Source organism: Notolepis coatsorum (genome assembly GCF_963971535.1).
Source record: "Notolepis coatsorum genome assembly, chromosome: 2".
NCBI classification, from domain to species: Eukaryota; Metazoa; Chordata; class Actinopteri; order Aulopiformes; family Paralepididae; genus Notolepis; species Notolepis coatsorum.
The window spans coordinates 134,244,643-134,266,077 of NC_140166.1; the positions used below are offsets into that span (position 1 = coordinate 134,244,643).

The 21,435-nt window shown below is 43.4% G+C and overlaps 1 protein-coding gene across 1 annotated transcript; it reads left to right on the top strand.

Moving 5' to 3' along the window:
- Window positions 1-347: 347 nt before the first annotated feature.
- paqr7b (progestin and adipoQ receptor family member VII, b) lies at window positions 348-2,242 on the top strand (the record flags this gene model as incomplete). Its single annotated transcript, XM_084308313.1, has 2 exons — window positions 348-461; window positions 1,298-2,242. 2 exons carry the CDS (start codon window positions 348-350, stop codon window positions 2,240-2,242), a joined length of 1,059 nt encoding a protein of 352 aa, XP_084164439.1.
- Window positions 2,243-21,435: the final 19,193 nt, after the last annotated feature.

Below are 21,435 nucleotides of genomic sequence, written 5' to 3' on the forward strand. Positions count from 1 at the left end.
TTAAATTGTGTGGAAGATTCTTCTACAATTATGTTCAAGCCAGGGGCAGAAATGTGCTTCCCATTTATGTAGTATTATTCACATACAAAGCTTTGTAATAATAATTCACACACACACACACGCACGCACGCACACACACACACACACACACACACACACACACACACACACACACACACACACACACACACACACACACACACACACACACACACACACACACACACACACACACACTAAAAAAGACCTAGTGGCGATAGAAACTCAAGGCCAATGATATCATCGACCGACTGACTGATTGATCTTTCCCCCTCCCTCCCTCCCTCCCCCCCCCACCAGCTAGTGCCATGGCGACGGTGGTGATGGAGCAGATAGGCCGGCTCTTCATCAACGCCCAGCAGCTGCGTCAGATCCCCCGGCTGCTGGAGTCCGCCTTCCCCACGCTGCCCTGCACAGTCAAGGTGCCGATTTCAAAACCGCTCTCATTGTATATACAAAGCCAGATATAAATGAACCCTTTCACTGCCACGCGACAGAAGGTTAACCCTTTTACTATCACACAACCGTCGGTTGCCGTCGGTTGTGTGTTAGTGTAAGGGTTAACCTTCTGTCATCGTGTGGCAGTGAAAGGGTTAACCGGCTGTCTTGTGGCAGTGAAAGGGTTGACCTTCTGCGTGTTGTCGCAGTGAAAAGGGTTAACCGTTTTGGTAGTGCGGCAGTGAAAGGGTTAAGAGGGAGAGGGAATCGTAAACAACCAATGGTACACACCACGCTGAAAAGCATGTGCATATCCGTTTGTGGAGTGAAGTTGTGGATGAATGACCTACCTGAATACATCAAAATGAGTAAACATATTGCACGATTTAAAAAGCAGCTTAAAAAATACACATTAGAGAAAATAATATAGAAATGAGTAATGCGGATAAACAAAGTTATGTTATATTGTGTTATGTAGTGTTGTATTGCACTTACTGCTGTCAAGCGACTCAAGTTTTTTTCTTCTTGTACTATAAGTCAAAGTATATTATATAATGTATTATACTAAATTATGTTATATCGAGTGAAATTTAATGGAAGAAAAAATGTAAATGTAAGGTGGTAGGGATCAATACGCTTAGCTTCCCTCTACTCCTTTTTTGAACATGTCAACTAACTGACTACATTGCTCTTGACTTTTTGTTTATCATTTCTCTTTCATTATGATTGTTCTGTATGACGGAGCTTGATATTGTGATTTGTTTGGAGGAATGTGGAGAATACATGTTAAAAAATTTACTTTTTCATTCATTTATTCCAGGCGGCTGACGTGCCCTGGGTGTTCCGCGAGCCGCACATCATCTCCGGCTACCGGCAGCCGGACCAGGGCTGGCGCTACTACTTCCTCACGCTCTTCCAGAGGCACAACGAGGCACTCAACGTCTGGACCCACCTGCTGGCCGCGCTCGTCATCCTGGTGAAGTGCCGGGAGATCGCGGAGACCGTGGACTTCCTGCGCGACCCCCACGCCCAGCCCCTCTTCATCGTCCTCCTCTCGGCGTTCACCTACCTGGCCTGCAGCGCCCTCGCCCACCTGCTGTCCGCCAAGTCCGAGCTCTCCCACTACACCTTCTACTTCCTGGACTACGTTGGCGTCGCCGTCTACCAGTACGGCAGCGCCCTGGCGCACTTCTACTACGCCATCGAGGAGTCGTGGCACGCCCGGGTGCGCGGGGCCTTCCTGCCCGCCGCCGCCTTCTTCGCCTGGTTCTCCTGCTTCGGCTGCTGCTACGGCAAGTACGCCAGCCCCGGCTTGCCCAAGTTCGCCCACAAGCTGTTCCAGGTGGTGCCGTCCGGCGTGGCCTACTGCCTGGACATCTCGCCGGTGCTCCACCGCATCTACAGCTGCCACCAGCAGGGGTGCGCCGACCCGGCGGTCGCCTACCACCGCTACCAGGTGGTCTTCTTCCTCGTGAGCGCCTACTTCTTCTCCTGCCCGCACCCGGAGCGCTGGCTGCCGGGCAGGTGCGACTTCTTCGGCCAGGGCCACCAGATCTTCCACGTGTTCCTGGTGCTCTGCACCCTGGTGCAGATCGAGGCGCTGCGCATAGACTTCACGGAGCGCCGGCCTCTCTACGAGCGTCTCCACGGCGACCTGGCGCACGACGCCGTGGCGCTGTTCATCTTCACGGCGTGCTGCAGCGCCCTCACCGCCTTCTACGTGCGCAAGCGCGTGCGCGTGTCACTCCACGAGAAGGAGCAGTGAGGAGGACGTGTGGGACGAGAGAGGTGTTTTTAATTTATTTTACACTGGAGAGAGACGATGAATAAATGTTGTACAAAAGATGCCGGGTCTTCGACGATGACCTTTTATCCCCCCCCCCCCCCCCCCGTGCCCTTTGTACGGCCTGCCAAACTACCGTGAACTGGCAAAGTGTTATTAACTGTGTCTTTAATGCGACCTATCGTATGAAGGAAGAGGTATCTGGTCTTTTCATTCCCTGCAGTAGCACCAGAGGCGGTGCTTTCTCTCGAACACTCCTCCCAAAGTCTCGGCACTTAAGAAAGATGGCAGAGTGAAGGAGTGAAGGGAAGATGGATGTCATAGTGAAGCACCCCTGATGGTCTCCATTCTCCCACGTGACATCGTATATGTCTTGGTCTGGGTGATTGTTTTACTCTGAAACAGTGGTGGAATGACCACCGAGCGTGAAATAATCTCGCAAATGAGGCGAGCGGAGAATTTAAGTAGACAGTTGCTCTTAATAAAAAAAAAAGCATACAGATATATATATATATATATATATATATATATATATATATATATATATATATATATATATATATATATATATATATATATATATATATATATATATATATATATATAGATAGATATAGATATAGATATAGATATATATATATATTCAACATGATCTGCCTCCCTAATGAAGATGTCGAAATGCAGACTATCTTTCTTTACAATTTACAACCCTATGGTTTCACCTATCGTAAGCTCTGCCCTCTTTTCCTCGATTCCTCCAATCCCAACTGTCGCCTCGAGGAAAGCAGCGGTTGTGATTGGAGGATCGAGAAAAGAGGGCGGGGGTTGGAGATCGGTCGATTCCAGAGTTTCCCGCTCTTTTAATCCGTTTCTGCTCTTAGTTTAGCCTCAAAGCCGGCAGGGACGTTCTACTTAACTTTTTGCCATGGCACTCAAAAGACAGCGCCATGCGTAAATGTCACAAGACACAGTTGTGCAGTGATGGAAAGTAACTAAGTATTTTTACTCAAGTACTGTACTTAAGTATACTCTTGAGGTACTTTACGTGAGTATTTTCATTATAGGGAACTTTATACGTTTACTCCACTACATTTCAAAGGAAATATTGTACTTTTTACTGACTACATTTATCTGAAGCCATCAGTTACTAGTTACTTTGAAGAACAATATTGTAGATAGAAAACATGGCAAAAATGTATGAAGATTATATACTTTCCCATTTGAAGCCTGACAGCTTCAAGAGGATTTAATCAGAGCAGCATAACTGGACCTCATACCACTTTAACATAACCTTTAATCAGAGCAGCATAACTGGACCGCATACCACTTTAACATGACCTGTGATCAGAGCAGCATAACTGGACCACATATCACTTTAACACAACCTTTAATCAGAGCAGCATAACTGGACCGCATACCACTTTAACATGACCTGTAATCAGAGCAGCATGACTGGACCACATACCACTTTAACATAACCTTTAATCAGAGCAGCATAACTGGACCACATACCACTTTAACATAACCTTTAATCAGAGCAGCATGACTGGACCGCATACCACTTTAACATAACCTTTAATCAGAGCAGCATAACTGGACCACATACCACTTTAACATAACCTTTAATCAGAGCAGCATGACTGGACCACATACCACTTTAACATAACCTTTAATCAGAGCAGCATGGCTTGACCACATACCACTTTAACATGACCTTTAATCAGAGCAGCATGACTGGACCACATACCACTTTAACATAACCTTTAATCAGAGCAGCATAACTGGACCACATACCACTTTAACATAACCTTTAATCAGAGCAGCATGACTGGACCACATACCACTTAACCGTTAGAGGTCAATGGTTCAAGGGTTGAACTGGAATACACAAACATCACATAGAATACATACTTTTACTTTAGATACTTAAGTCAATTCAATAGCAAATACCTCTCTACTTTTACTTAAGTCTAATTTAAATGGAGGACTTTAACTTTTGCCAGAATACTCATTTATCTGGGTATTTCTACTTTTACTTAAGTAAAAGAACCGTGTAATTCTTCCACCACTGCAGTTTTGCAAACCAAACCGCGTACCTCTGATCTACATAAAGGGAGCTGTGTGATTACACGCCAGCGCCATGGAGCGACGAGGCTGGCACTCGGCCGGCGAAATCCCGGCCGTCGAAAGAAAAGAGACGGATGGAATTATGTGCCCAAGATTACTATGATGTCTCTTTATTCCGTGTGACCACGTTCGTTTTTTGTATCCGAAGGGCTGAGAAATTCAGCTGTTGCCTTTTTCTTCTTCTTCTTCTTCACGCCCCTCCCCGTGACGTCAGCGTCGTCGTGCTCGTTGTATAGCCGTCGATTACTCGGAGCGATTAGCCTCGTGCTTCACAAAGGCCAGGGCCGGCACGTCGGTCTGTTGGGCCCTAGGCGAGAGCCTGAAAATGCCCGCCCCCCTCGTAGTAAAAAATTATAATCACCACGAGAGAAACACTGTAACTGGTGAAATGTATTCACCAAACTACATTCAATCATCTTTGCAGACGCCTCATTTCATGGTAAATGGCTGCATTTATATTTTGCATTTAGCTTTTATCCAAATCGCTTCACATTAGTTCCTCACATTTTACCCGTTCACTCACACATCCACACAGATGTCTTTTATGATGAATTGAAAATGGGGGACCCTGATGTAAACAAGACGAAAGTCTTTCTCTGGTCTGCATCCAATTGTGTGTATTGAACTGTATTGTATTGTACCCATTCTGCAATCTGTTAATACAATTTTCAATCAATCAATCAAACACAGACGGCGGAGCAATCAAACCTGCTCATCGGGAGCAATTAGGGGTTACTTAAGTGTCTCGCTCAAGGACACTTCGACGCCCTGCCCGGGAGGAGCGGGAATCGAACCGGGAACCTCTGGATTACCAGACGACTGCTCTACCTCCCGAACCACTGTCACCCCCAAACTACATTCGATCATCTTTGCAGACGCCTCATTTCACCTGTCAGTGTTTCTCTCGGACATAGAGCAAGCAACCACTTGTAGTATTATATATATAATATTTAAAAAATGTTTTACTATGAGTGCACCACCCCCCCCCCCCCCCCATTTCGGGGCCCGTATGGCCTGTAGGACGTGCCGGCACTGACAAAGGCCCCCGTCTCGAGTACGGTGTACTGTTCTGTGTATTGGTTTTAACGTACGGTTGGGTATGTCTGTGTGGCTTGAAGCATGTCTTTGAGTGTGTCCGTTTGATGTTAGTATGTGGTTCAGATGTGAATGTCTCTCTGAAAGCCTTGCCTTGCACTGTTTTCTTTTCTCTCATGTATGTGTTTCCCCCCTCGGAGGGAAATTGTATTCCATTCTCTCTCTCTCTCTAAGGTCTTTGGAGTTGAATGTGTATTTCTCACCATTGTCTTTCTTTTTTTGCGAGGAATATCGTACGGACTCTCCTCTTTTTCGAGGCCTGTTCTGCGTCAAGTGTCCTCCTGCACAGTTGACATTTTAGTGGCTTTCCCTGAATTCCTTCCCCTGAATCATTCTCCTGATTCCTTCTCCTGAATCCCTTTCCCCTGAATCCCTTTCTCCTGAATTCATACCCTGAATCCCTTTCCCCTGAATCCCTTTCTTCTGAATTCTTCCCCTGAATTCATCCCCTGAATCCCTTTCCCCTGAATCATCCCATGAATCCTTTTCCTGAATCCTTTCCCCTGAATCCCCTTCCCCTGAATTCATCCCCTGAATCCTTTCCCCTGAATCCCTTTCCCCTGAATTCATCCCCTGAATCCTTTCCCCTGAATTCATCCCCTGAATCCTTCCCCTGAATCCCTTTCCCCTGAATTTATCCCCTGAATCCTTCCCCTGATTCCTGTCCCCTGAATTCTTTGCCTGAATTTTTCCCCTGAATCCCTTTCCCCCCGAATTCTTCCACTGAATTCCATCACAATAAACGAGTCCCTTGTATGTTTTTTCATCATCTTTTAATTCCAACGATGTTGTGAAACGTCGTGGCAGATCGCCTGCGGCTCACCGATGATGTCACTCGAGATTTGCGTCTTATTACCGAATGTGACGGATAGGGAAGAGTCCGATACAGAGGGGCTGATGTCGTCGGATTCCAAAAATCGTCGACGGCATTAGTGTTCTCGACCGCGTGCCAATGAATCTTGTTACTCGAGCCACAGCGACAGAGCTGAAAGTAACAGACGCTTAGATGGTATTACATGATGTCTCCGATGAACATGACCGTTGTTCGTGTTACCTTAAGCTTTTCTCCTTCCGAACGCCCCCGAAACACGTGAACCTTGTAAACTCTTAACCTCGGCACTACTGACCCTAACCTTAAGACACCGCCTGAACGTATTAACACTGTATCGAGATCACAGCACTGATGTTAACCCATCGTCGCCCTGTCTATCCCCTAGTGTATCTTGAAGCAGGGTAAAAGGGACCAGAATTATTGAGTTTTTCTGCCTATACGAAAAGAAAAAAAATTACAATGTGTAATAATGACTGTACTAATATTCTGTGGTATTTAAGTAAATAAAGTGTTAACAGTAACTTCTCTGTTTCCTGTGCGGTCTGTTTTGTCGAAGTTATGTATGAAAACCAACATAAATAAAATGGTAAATGGTGCATTTATATAACAGCTTTTATTTTTATTTTTATCTTTTTTTACTTTATTGCCAACAGCAATACAACAAGACCGTACAAAGACAATACAGACAAAATAAAATAAAGTAAACAGCTCATATCCAAAGTGCTTTACAATTTTGTTCCTCACATTCTACCCATTCACTCACACATTCACACACCGACGGCGGAGGCGACCGTGCAAGGTGACAACCTGCTCATCGGGAGCAGTTATGGGTTAAGTGTCTTGCTCAAGGAGGGGCAGCAATCGAACCGGGAACCTCCGGATTACTAGACAACTGCTCTACCCCCCTGAGTAACAACCCATACAGGCCATATTTTTTCCCAGCCATCAACTTTGAGGAAAAAAAGTGAAAGTGTCAAACACTTAATTTCCAGCATCCTGGTGAACTTTTATGCACCAATTTGTGCCTTTTCTGCATGGTGGAAATGTCTTTATTTATGTAAAGGAAAAGACAACATTCAGGTACCATATTTATTTGCGATGTGGGGAGAGGCTCAGTGCCTTCTATGGTGAGCATGATATACAGTACCTGCTGCACCACTGTAATATATACATAATATTACAACTCTGTACATACATCTGATTAGCACTATTACTCAGTAGTATTAATTTCTATATTTTATACCGCATGGCACTCCAGTGAGGGTGTTCAACCGAATGCTGAGGCATTTTAAAGGCCCGATCCGTAATCGAATCATAAACAAAAGTGTAGCCCTGCCCCCACCATATATTTATTTGAGTTAAACAGTTATATAATGATGATTTAAAATGGGCTTTTACATCTGATTAGCACTATACTCAGTAGTACTAATTTAGATATTTTATATGTACTTTAATCACCTGTGTACATTGTATATTACTTATCGCTGCTGGCGGGACAAAACCTCCTAACTCCATATATATTTTTATCAACTCAGTAGATCATCCTCCATGTGTGTATGGTTTTACAAAGTCTACACAATGGGAAAGCATTAAACCAATCATCTGTCTAAACCTCGTAACTATTCACCCTCAAATCTGTGTTCGTTTTTTTCATCTGCTGAAAAGTTGGGTTTTTGGAGTTATGAGGTTTTGTCCCGCCAGCAGCGTTATGCACTTTACTGTTACTTGGTTAACTTATTTGCACTCTGGTTTGGATGCCAAACTACTTTTCATTGTATTGTACTTGTGCTGCATAATGACAATACATTTGAATCTAATCGGATCTAATCTAAATTGTAACTCTGTGTCCATTGGCCTATCAAAAAGGAAATTGGCAATTGTCCTCTGAAGGCTAATCAGCTGCGGGTCTTCAGAGGCTGCAGAACTCAGATTGATTCCCCAATTCGTCAGGGTAGTGTCTAGACCCTGTCACCCGGGGGGACGTTTAGAAACGTTTTCTTTTTTGGTGAAAATAAACAAGGAGTTTGGAAGCTTGGCCCCGAGAAGTGATGACCCCCATCAAAACGTCCTTCCGGGTGATGTGATTTAGCAGCGGACACTGCCATTTACTAGAAGACAAATCTGCTAATAAAAAAATCCAGGTTGTTTACTTGGAGTCTTGGACACGAGACTCACTCCTTAGTATTAAATACCTATATGTCCCTATGCCATAAATGTCATGTATGTTGTGTATGTCATAAATGTCACTATGAATTGAAAATGGGGGACCCTGATGGAAACAAGACAAACGTCTTTCTCAGGTCTGCATCCCCTTAAGCCGTACTGTATTGTACCCATTCTGCAATCTGTTAAATAAAGTTTTCATTCATTCATTCATTCATTCATTCAGTTCTTTCTACTGCCACTAGAGGGCAGTCTCGCTACACCGTCTGGTGGCACTCAGAGCCTCAGACAGGAGGACAGGATTACAATCAAATACCTATAATGTTAAAAAAAAAAAAAAGCATGCAGTTTATCTGCAAACACTGCTAGAATTTTATGGAAATGTCCTCGTTTTATAAGTAAGTATAATTAATAAGGGTCGTCATTATAGACATGAAATTGAGGGGCGTCAAGTTTTTTGGTGTTTTTTGGCGACACAGTATTATGTGGAAGTTGCTGTGAGTTTTCCCCCCAATGATTCTATTATATTATTACATGGGTTAACCCGTTGTCGTGTGGCAGTGAAAGGGTTAATAATAATATAATAATGATAATGCAGGACCTGTCGCAGAGGTCTTTAATTGGCATGCAGACGACTCTCAATGTTAGAGGCACACAGCGGTTAGTTTAGCACACACACCAGGGCCCTATTCCCCGTACCTGGTTCAACTAAGTCGATCAAGAGTCCCATTATCCAGATTCAATTAACCCGATGTTTGAAGCCGGGATTTTCCTGTTCCTCGAAGGTGGATTCAGTCTTGTTAACTCGAACCAGACTTGAGACCCAGGATAAGTGCGCGTGGCCGCTTCAGTTGAAAAGCCAGCAAGTATCGAGAGCAGAAACCCTGATTTTCTAACGGCATTGATTGATTAATTGATTTAAAACTTTATTAACAGATTGCAGTACGGCTCAATAGCCTCGCCGACAAGTTAAATGCATAATCTATAGGCTAATTTTAAGTCCCTCATTACCCCAATCAATCAGATTATATTTCTTTAAACTTGCCTGCTGGCAGTAGGTTTATGGAATGGATAATCAAATGAGATCTTGCTAGCGAAAATAATTAGTTCAACTGTTATACAGAATAAGGATACGGCTCTCTTACCCATTGATTGATGTATGGTGGATGTTTTACTTATCTGCACTGTGGTGTGACGGTTTGTGCTTTTGACTTTCACGCAGATGGCCCGTGTTCGAATCCCCCTCCTTCTAGTCTTTTTCCTCTTTTTGCAATGTAAATACTTTGGTGCACGTTTAGAGCTATATAAAGAATGACATCCTCAATGCATGTAGATTTATAATATTTTAACTTAAAACTAGGCTACTTTTGCGTATAATCATTAATATTATATTCCAAAAAGATTATATTGGAAGCGCGGGGTTTCGAACTCGGGCCGTCGGGTTGACAGGTTTGAGCACTAGCCGTTGGACCACTGTGCCAGGCGGGATATATTCATTGTATATCCATCAATGGACAAAGACCCGTGTTTCGAATATTTTTCTTTTGAATGAAGTTTTATCTCTTTATTCTCAAATGCATTAATGTGACGTCAACGGCTCATTCAATTTCTCAAATCCGTCAAACAGCGCATCTCATCAGACATTTTAATCCCAGTTACAATATCACAATAACGTGTGAGTGATGATACAATTCAACAATCCTCAGAGTCCTCGTAATTCATAATCCACAAGAACCACAATCCACGCATAGACACTTCAATTTTATGCTTGAATGAAACACAATCCGGGCGCTCCGTTAAGCAAATCTACAGCGGAGAATATATGAAACTAATCAGAGCCAAACGGCCGATAGGTTTCATTCATTAAAAATATCCCAGCGGGATTCACATTTGCAATGCGCCTGCAGCGTGTATCGCACTCCGAGCGCCGTATATGACGTGCATTATTTTATTTAGGTCAAAGTAAATCTATAGGCTGAATATGATTTATTATCAGCATTTAGTTCTATTATTATACATTTCAAAAGCCCCCTCTAGGAAAACGAAGCACAGAAACATAATTCAGAATGGTATAAATGGGATCTCTAGACTGTGAGAATCATTTCAGGAAGCGAGCTGTCATTTATTTGCGGGGGCGTGGCCATGGTTCATCCGGCTAACTGAACTTAACCCTGCTCTCGACCAGGCTCAAACTTTTTGATCTGTTGTCATGGTGATTTAGACAATCGAGTGTCGGGGAACAGAAAGGTCCGGCTTAAGTCAGGCTATACTGGAAATTATCCGGCTAACTCAGTTAGCCAGGTACGGGGAACGGGGCCCAGAACACACACGCATGCATCGTTTTTTGTAGGATCGCTCCTCTGCGCTTAACCCATTCCGTCGTCCTTCCCCCCAAGGGCAGCCGGGAGCAGACGAGGGCAGACGAGTGCTCCTGCCTGTCTTCGTCACGGACGCGACATCGTTAGCGATCTGTTGTTGTGCATGTTTTTCCATTGGGTTTCTCTCTTGGGACCCTTTTGAGCACGGGGAGAACATGCAAACTTCACACAGAAAGGCCCGGGAGATACCCCACCTGGGTACCTGGCATCGCGGAAACCTGGTCCCCAAGCGGGAATCGAACCCTGGACCTTCTTGCTGTGAGGCGACAATGTTAACCACTACACCACCGTGCCGCCGGGTTAAGCGGGGAATCTCGGGGTCCCCCACCCCCTCCCAGGAAAGTGTCAAAGTGTCATTAATTCATGGTGGAAATATCTTTATTGATGTAAAGGAAAAGACAACATTCAGGTACCCGGCCCGCTGACACAAAATATAATGGGATATAATGCAGTCAGGCTCTCAGGTGTTCTGTATTGCTTTCACATATTTATTTGCAAGGGAGAGACACGTCTGCAAGGTTGAGATGGTACGGTCCTGTAGGGGTGTTTGTCTGGTGGTACGGTCTGGTGGTACGGTCCTGTAGGGGTGTCTGCAAGGTTGAGACGGTAGGGTCCTGTAGGGGTGTCTGAAAAATACAGGTCTGATCTTTTGCAATGGGACTTCAGTTTGAACAGTCATGTGACTTTCATTTAGTCATTTAGCTGATGCTTTTATCAAAAGCGACTTACAAGTTCTGTACGACAAGTCATCAGGAAGGGTACAACTCTATCAGCTGAGTAACAATGTTCATCAAAGTGTTGCGTGCTACAGTGTAGGTTAGTTTAAGTGTTGCATATTTGGATTTTATGGTGGTTTTTGTTTTTGATCTTTGTGATGTTTCTTCTCAGAGTCAGAGAGTCAGAGATTTTATTTGCCATGTATGGACGAATCCACATTGGAATACAGGTACAGAGCAACACTGTGTGTCTACAACTAAACCAATACAGGAGCAGAGCAGAAACAGTACAAAAAAACATGGACAATAAGAAAATGCTAAGGTTAAGTCAAGATCAACATCCCCTAAAGTGCATATCATAGTAAAGTGCATAATGCATAGAGGCACAATTTACAGTAAAAGTGCATATAATCAAAGTGCGTAATGCACAGACACACAGAGACAGCACTTCCACAACCTGACTAGTAACACACCAAATAAAAAATAAGATAATATACAAATCTAGCCTTTGGAGTTATTCAGGCTGTGCACAGCACTGGGGAAGAAACTCTTAGTAAACCGAGAGGTAGAGCATGTGATAGAGCAGTAGCGTCTGCCCGACGGGAGGGGGACAAAGATGCCTGCGCAGACCAGGCTGCAGAAACAAATTAGTGGGGGGGCATAAAATGTTCTCGGGGGGGCACAATGGTTTTTCAACACAGGTTCCCTTTTATACGTTTCAGCTGGGACAGCGGCGCTGTGGCTTGCTTGGCGCTGCCCACGGTGCTGAACTAAACAGCAGAGAGGCAATTGAAAAATCTAATTTCTCTCTATCTTAAGAACTTTCACTTATATACAAAAACAGACTGAACGAATATATATAACAGACCTGCTGGGGCAGCGGACTGAGAGCAGGGGACACAAACAGGCTGGATAAGATGGTCAGGAAGGCCAGTAGCGTGGTTGGGGTGGAGCTGGACTCTAGCGAGGGTGGCGGAGAGGAGGAACCTTGCTAAGCTCCAGGCCATCAGGGAAAACCCCACCCACCCACTATACACAGACTTGGCTGACAGGAGGAGCATGTTATAGGCTCACACTACCTAAATGCAGCACTGAACGGCACAGGAAGTCCTTCATTCTGACAGCCATCAGACTTTACAATGCATCACTGTGCTTCACTGCATCACTGAGCACAGAGTGACAGTTACCATCTTCCTGGACTCTTACTTTTTAAACAGCACTGTGCATTATTACACCTACTGTAGACTTCAGTATATTTTTACTGTATTTATTTACTGTATCTTTTATTCTATTTTTATTCTATTTCATTTTATTCTATTCTTAGGCCATTTGTTTTGTTATTCTTATTCATGACTTGTTCTGTCTAAATGTTTAATGTTGAGTGATTTGCAGTGTCAAATTTCCCTCAGGATAATACATTTCTATTCTATTCTATTCTATTCTATATTTTTGAAAGGTCTCCATTTATTCAACACTTCTGAATTCACTGACAAACTGAACTGAACTGACAAAAATAAGGTGCATAAAAAAGCAAACAAAATTCCTCCATCACCATCATAAGTAGAGGCAAGCGGTGTTTGGGGACAGAGTGAAATCTTCTTAAAACACTGCCCCTCCACTCATTCCTGAACTTTTTTGTTAAGTCCTTCTCAAATGCCAACTGAATTAAATTGGCCTTAGTTGCGTCGATGAAGCATACTAAGGCGATGTTCTGTAAAGACGTTCTTGAGGGTAGAAAACGAATTCTCACAGAGTGCCGTGCTAGCTTCAGTAGTGTTGTTGTTGACATCAGTGCCCACTAGGGCTGTCCCCGACTAAGGATTTGGATAGTTGACTTTGATTGACAAAAAAAAAAAGAAAAAAAAAAGTTTTTACCAGGGTGGGCACAGCTGACTCAGTGGGCGGGCTGGGCCCCCTAATGCCCGCCCATGGCGCCGGGACGCGTGAATATTAAAGGCAACCAACTTGTGTTCAGCTTTTCGTTCAGCGTTTCTCTGATTGGCCACACGGCCACGTGACCGCCCTAGCACACGCCCTTCGCGGCAGAGAGAGACGCGGCAGACGCGGCAGCACTGGGTTTTATCACTGGAGATACATTTCTCACTCACCATTGTATTTTGCGCCATCTGACAATATCATAATGATGTGTTTTCTATATTATATCCACAATCATTCATCTAAAAAATTTTATGGGCGTAAATACATGTTAAGATATTCAAAATCGTCACAGCAGTAGGCCTATAGTTTGTTTATACTTCAGAAGTGATGTACAGTGACGAGTGAATCTGGTAGTTGGTTGTTAAAAACGCAAAATAACATAATAACGTTACAGTTTCTAGTTCAGTCAGCAGCCTCGCGAAATAACATTATACATTATGCTCCGCGAAATAACATTATACATTATGCTCCGCGCTTCAATTATACATTATGCTCCGCGCTTCATTCATTCATTTCATAATCAGTCAGCAGCCTGCATCCTCCACTGATGCAGCCTCCACTGATGGATTTCATTTGGGACCGCTGCCGCTTCCTCCACTGATGGATTTCATTTGGGACCGCTGCCGCTTCCTCCACTGATGGATTTCATTTGGGACCGCTGCCGCTTCCTCCACTGATGGATTTCATTTGGGACGGCTGCCGCTTGCCTGCCGCGTTCGCGGCAAAAGGGGGCGGGGGGTCGCGGCCAATCAGAGAAAAGCTGAACACAAGTTAGTTGCCTTTAATATTCACGCCGCCGGGACTGGGCCTGCGGCTGGGTGACCAGAGGGGTCGTGGATAATGCCAGAGGCACAGGAAAGCAGCCTGGCACCATAGATCTCTTCTAGAGCTGGCAGACTAACCCTGATTGTCTTGCGTGCGAGACGCACAATTCTGTTCGGAGATTTCGTCTCCTGTTCTGTAATGTTACCAAACCATACAGTACAGGAGGAAGTAAGAACGCTCTCGATCACACAGCGATAGAAGTTGTGTAGAATCACCCTGTTATTATTGAACTCTTTCAGTTTCCTAAGAAAGAAAAGACGTTGCTGAGACTTTTTAACAATGGTGCTGGTATTGGAGTGCCAGCTCAGGTCATTTGAAATAGTGACCTCAAGAAATGTAAAACTGCTCACCATCTCCACCTCTGAGCCATTTATGGTAATAGGGAGATGGGATACCTTGCTACTGTAACTGTACGTCTAAAATCGATGACTAGCTCCTTCATTTTGGAAGCATTCAGGGTGGGGTTATTGGTCTCACTCCACCTAACTAGGTTCTGCACCTCTGATCTGTAAAGTGACTCGTCATTTGAGTTTATATGCCCTGTAAGGGCAACCGAACAAGAAAAAGATGCCAGTGAGGGAATAGGGTACGAAGCTCTTTCCAACGCGTGGTGCTTGTTGATAATAAATGATGTCTTCTCGTTGAGTGTGTAAGGGGAACTATTTTACTATTTCTTTCACTATTTGGGCACTTTTACACAATTCCTGTGAGTCTATGGAACACCTCTGTATTTTTTTTTAATTTTTATTCATTGTTTTGTATTTCTAATCAAGTCCTCAAAAACAGCATTTTTCTACCTCAAGATCTCGAGCCGTTTTGAGCCTGGGCAGCAGAACTGTGTGCAGCTCATCCTGCACCTCTCCATTATCATGCAGCGGTGTCTTTCTGACATCACAAATCATCACATTTTCAGATGACTCAGTTCAGTGAGGGTGAATATTGTGAGAGGAGAATTGGAAGAATGCGCCAATATGAGAATTAGAGACATAGATCATATTAATATAAGTTCACATAGCTAGGAAACAATGCTAAACACTCAAAAAGGCCATTTATAAGATAGTTCCCCTTTAAGAGTTTTATTTTTGCTTGCAGAGTGGACAAAACTAAGCATAACGTAAACTCTGTGTTTAAACTGTAACTTAAACAAAAGATTAGTGCTACAAAGTAAACCTGAAAAGTAACAAAAAATAACTGAAAACAAACAAACGCGCACGGTTAAAAAACTGTGTGGCTTCCCTGTGATAATTACCCAATTCCCTCCCGCTGCACACCTGTGAACACTTACATAATGCTGTGCCTGAGAACACCTGAGCCCCGCCTCCTATGCCCACTGCCCAGCTAATTGGTCAACACCTTCACAATAACACAGTGCCTTCATTCAATGAACTAACTGCAGAAAGATCATTAAATTGGCTACAACATGCCCAATGACAGTAGTATCATCAGCGTACTTTACTATACGATTGTTATCATATAGGAAGCAGTACAGTCATGCAGAGAGAGAACAGTAAAGGGATAAGAATACAGCCTTGTGGCGAACCAGTAAAACAATTTCATCAGACATATTGGTTCCAATCCTGACTCTTTGAGGTCTCAAAATTAAAAAGCAAAAAAATCCATTCACAGACAGCGTCACATAGACCCAGACACTGATGTTTGTGGATCAGATTAGATGAAATAAGCGTATTAAAAGCAGAGCTTGTACAGCCCATGGGGGCTATTCCATGTGATCTCGGGCTATACAAATACATTTGATTTGATTTGATTTAAGTCAGGAGGAAGGGTACAACTCTGGCAGCTAAGGGTAAGTAAGATTGCTACAGACTTGAGTGCATATTAGCACAGTACGTAATAATATAGGCAAGTTAGATTCCTTAGTAGCAGAGTGCATACTAGTAAAAAGACAGTACAAAGGTTCATATTTATTTATTTATTTATCTATTTATTTATTTATTTATTTATTTATTTATTTATTTATTTATTTATTTATTTATTTATTTATTTATTTATTTATTTATTTATTTATTTATTTATTTATTTATTTATTTATTTATTTATTTATTTATTTATTTATTTATTTATTTATTTATTTATTTATAAGATATTGATTGAAGAAGTGTGTTTTTAATCAACATCACTCTAGATTCACATTTGTCACACTTTTCTATTGTTCATCCGTGCACGTGGGTCAGTTCAGCAGCGGGACAGGTTCACACTGGAATCTGATGTTAGATATGAGATAGTATTATTAATCAGACAAACAGACAAACAAAAACAATCTGATCTGAGCGATGCGTCAGGATTGCAGAGTGAACGCAGCCGCAGACCATTAAATGACGCCTATTCAACATAATTATATGGGTTGAGTCACGCGGATTACATTCCACATGATGGACGTTTAAACCCCAATTTGTTTTTGTTTTTCATGGGCTGTACTTATTGAAATGCACAACTCGGCTTCAAATGACATTAACGATGCACGTTTGACAGTCACATAAATGTCAGTCTCTTGATAGTATATGTAGAAGTGAAATACAGGTTAATGTTTTATGGGGTTGCTATATGTTTTATTATGATGATCTATGGTTTTATTATGATGCTCTATGTTTTATTATGATGCTCTATGTTTTATTATGATGCTCTATGTTTTATGATGTCTGTCCATGTCCAAAAGCAGGGACCAGGGACGTGCACAGGACTTTAGAGGGGCAGGTGCTCAAAGGCTGAAAAGGGCACTACACATGTGTGTATATAGCGATTTTTAAGGGCCCTTTTCGGGCGGGGGGCCCCCTTTTTATGCTTTTTGGGGGGTTTTGGTGATCAAATATTGAATATTGAACTATAATAATCAGTGCAGGAGCTCACTTATCCTTGAAAGACACTTTTATCACTGACTTAAAAGGCCCATACATCTCCATAAATGTTCAGGGGGGAGGGAATAAGTGCTTACCCTACAGACCCCAAGAAGTGCTGTATATTCTGTATTGTTTAATATAAATGCATTTTTTATTCCAATCCCGATTTGTATTTGAGATTCCCAAATCCCATCGGACTTGACTTCTTCATGTCCCTCAATGAGTATAATACGAGCATTCAACTGTATGCGCCACAGCGGTTTCTATCATCATCATCATCACCACCCACGCTATGCATAAAATATATAGGTCCGCGGAGAGGCACGCTGAGGAGGCCGTGCAAACTGCAATGGAATATGGGGCATCTCTCTCTTTACCTAATATTTTGATTCTATCCTGACATTTTTCAGTTGGAAGGGCAGTCTATATGCGTAACAGTATAAAAAAATAATAAAAAAAGGGCACTTTTTTGATGAGGCTCAAAAAGGCAGGTGCTCAGGCACCCCTTGGCCTTTATGTGTGCACGTGCCTGGGACGTGCACAGGACTTTAGAAAGGCAGGTGCCCAAAAAGGAGAAAAGGGCATCAATTATTAAATGCAATGCGAGCGCGCACAGTGCGCAAGCCAGATTTTTGGGGTTAATACAAGTCTATGGTACATTCAGTTTCACCGATAGATGTCACCAAAACTACATAGTGTCCCTTTAATAACACAATATGCGCTCCAGACCAACAGCTGCGGGCGGCATGCCGACCAGCAGAACTGGTGGCCGCTACTCGCTCCCAAACACACTAAACATAACAGACCCACGGATAGAAGATAGAAATAACTTTCAGGACGTTTTCACTCACTCAACCACAGCCCTCGCTCATTCAAACACATGCATACAGAAATTAATGTTATAGTTCACAACACAGCAGCGCGTTTTGAAGCGCTATTATCATCTCAGCAAGCACCGTCAATACTTTCCGTAGCCGCATTTCTCGGAGACACATCGCTGTGTTGAGAGAGTGAGAGCAAGAAAGAGAGAGAGCGAGAGAGAGAGAGAGAGACTCACACTGTTTAGTTGAAACGTCCAGGGCAGGAGGGCTTGATAAAGTGTATAATCCTTAGCACAACTCGGCTTCAAATGACATTAACGATGCACGTTTGACAGTCACATAAATGTCAGTCTCTTGATAGTATATGTAGAAGTGAAATACAGGTTAATGTTTTATGGGGTTGCTATATGTTTTATTATGATGATCTATGGTTTTATTATGATGCTCTATGTTTTATTATGATGCTCTATGTTTTATTATGATGCTCTATGTTTTATGATGTCTGTCCATGTCCAAAAGCAGGGACCAGGGACGTGCACAGGACTTTAGAGGGGCAGGTGCTCAAAGGCTGAAAAGGGCACTACACATGTGTGTATATAGCGATTTTTAAGGGCCCTTTTCGGGCGGGGGGCCCCCTTTTTATGCTTTTTGGGGGGTTTTGGTGATCAAATATTGAATATTGAACTATAATAATCAGTGCAGGAGCTCACTTATCCTTGAAAGACACTTTTATCACTGACTTAAAAGGCCCATACATCTCCATAAATGTTCAGGGGGGAGGGAATAAGTGCTTACCCTACAGACCCCAAGAAGTGCTGTATATTCTGTATTGTTTAATATAAATGCATTTTTTATTCCAATCCCGATTTGTATTTGAGATTCCCAAATCCCATCGGACTTGACTTCTTCATGTCCCTCAATGAGTATAATACGAGCATTCAACTGTATGCGCCACAGCGGTTTCTATCATCATCATCATCACCACCCACGCTATGCATAAAATATATAGGTCCGCGGAGAGGCACGCTGAGGAGGCCGTGCAAACTGCAATGGAATATGGGGCATCTCTCTCTTTACCTAATATTTTGATTCTATCCTGACATTTTTCAGTTGGAAGGGCAGTCTATATGCGTAACAGTATAAAAAAATAATAAAAAAAGGGCACTTTTTTGATGAGGCTCAAAAAGGCAGGTGCTCAGGCACCCCTTGGCCTTTATGTGTGCACGTGCCTGGGACGTGCACAGGACTTTAGAAAGGCAGGTGCCCAAAAAGGAGAAAAGGGCATCAATTATTAAATGCAATGCGAGCGCGCACAGTGCGCAAGCCAGATTTTTGGGGTTAATACAAGTCTATGGTACATTCAGTTTCACCGATAGATGTCACCAAAACTACATAGTGTCCCTTTAATAACACAATATGCGCTCCAGACCAACAGCTGCGGGCGGCATGCCGACCAGCAGAACTGGTGGCCGCTACTCGCTCCCAAACACACTAAACATAACAGACCCACGGATAGAAGATAGAAATAACTTTCAGGACGTTTTCACTCACTCAACCACAGCCCTTGCTCATTCAAACACATGCATACAGAAATTAATGTTATAGTTCACAACACAGCAGCGCGTTTTGAAGCGCTATTATCATCTCAGCAAGCACCGTCAATACTTTCCGTAGCCGCATTTCTCGGAGACACATCGCTGTGTTGAGAGAGTGAGAGCAAGAAAGAGAGAGAGCGAGAGAGAGAGAGAGAGACTCACACTGTTTAGTTGAAACGTCCAGGGCAGGAGGGCTTGATAAAGTGTATAATCCTTAGCACCACACAACACAAGTACTGTGATGATTTCTTTGCCCATTTCCGCGTCGAACAGACTGCAAACTACCTGGCGTTCTATCGCCATGCTCTAAGACAAACTCTAACCTTAACCAACTTTGAAAGAGTGCCTAAGCTTAACCGTCGAAATAACTTGCAGTCACGGCACGCTCTAAGACAAACTCTAACCTGAACCTACTTCGAAGAGTGGCTAGGCTTAACCAGTGTAGAAACTGTCGTCGGCCAATCAGAGAGCGTCTGCCAGAAATGCGGCTACGGAAAGTATACAGGCGTCTGGCAGCGCGCGGTTTACATCATCTCATCATCACCTACCCACGTGCTATGCGTAAATAATAGGTCCTTCCAGGAGAGGGGTAGGGCCATTTATCTCTCTTTCTTTACCTAATATTTAGATTCTATCATGACATCTTTCATTTGGAAGGGCAGGGCAGTCTATCTATATGTGCAACAGTAATTTTTTTTTTAAAAGGGGCATAAAAAGGGCAATTTCTAATGAAAAATGAAAAAGGCAGGTGCCCGGGCACCCCTTCACGTCTATGTGTGCACGTGCCTGTCTCTATATAATAGAGATTTTGTCGCTTCTAATAATAATCTGTCGCTTCTTGTTGTTTCTCATGCCTGGTGGCGGGTGTGCTCTGGGTGGTTTTTGTTCAGCGTTTGATGTGCATTTGTTTGCATTTTGTAGATGTTTTGTTGTTCATTGGTTTTTGCTTTGTTCTGGTTGGGTGCTGTTTTGGAGTGTCGGCTGTGGGTGGAGGCCGCACTTGTGGGCTGTCGGGTGTTTTTTGTTCCGTGTTTGGGTCTGCTTCGGAGCCTGAGTGGGTGATTTTATTTTTTTTGGTGGGTGTTGACAATATTGTATGACAAGAGCAGAGAAGAAGGAGACAGACAAGAGGAGAAGAGAAGAAGGAGACAAAGACGATAGTAATGTGTTTTGAAGATGAGAAGAAGAAGAAGAGTGTAAACAATCAAAAGTTGATTTACCAGAGACCATACTATGGAACCCATACTACTAGCGTAGTATAAGAACTGAGGAGGGCAGTAATACGCCATGTTGCATCTACACTGTGGGAAATTCAAAAGAAGAAAGAAAAAGAAGAAGAAGAGCTCAATCAAAAGAACTGCGGAGGGCAGTAATACGCCACGATGCGTCTACACTGCCGGCAATTCTAAAGAAGAAGAAGAAGAAGACTGACACCAGAGACCTGGACAGCCTGGACAGAATGAGGAATGGAGAGTGGGAGGAGGCAGACACCAGAGACCTGGACAGAACGGAGGATAGAGGGGAGGGGAATGAGAAAGAGGTGTGGGAAAAGGTGGGGAAGAAGAGGAAGAAACAGATGGAGAGGAACAACAGCGATGGGGGTGAGAATAGCCAGGGTAAGGGGTCGGGCGGTGACGATATGGAGAGTAGGGGGGAGGAGAGTGGGGGAGGAGGGTGGAAGAGGAAGAAAGTGAGGGACGATAGCTCAAGTGGGCCAGGAGGCGAGGGTGCTGGAAATGATGTGGCAAAAGTGATTCATATGGTGGTTAGGCTTGAGGGGGAGGGGGGAGAGTGGAAAATAGGTAGGCTCGAGTTGCCCAAACTCATTGA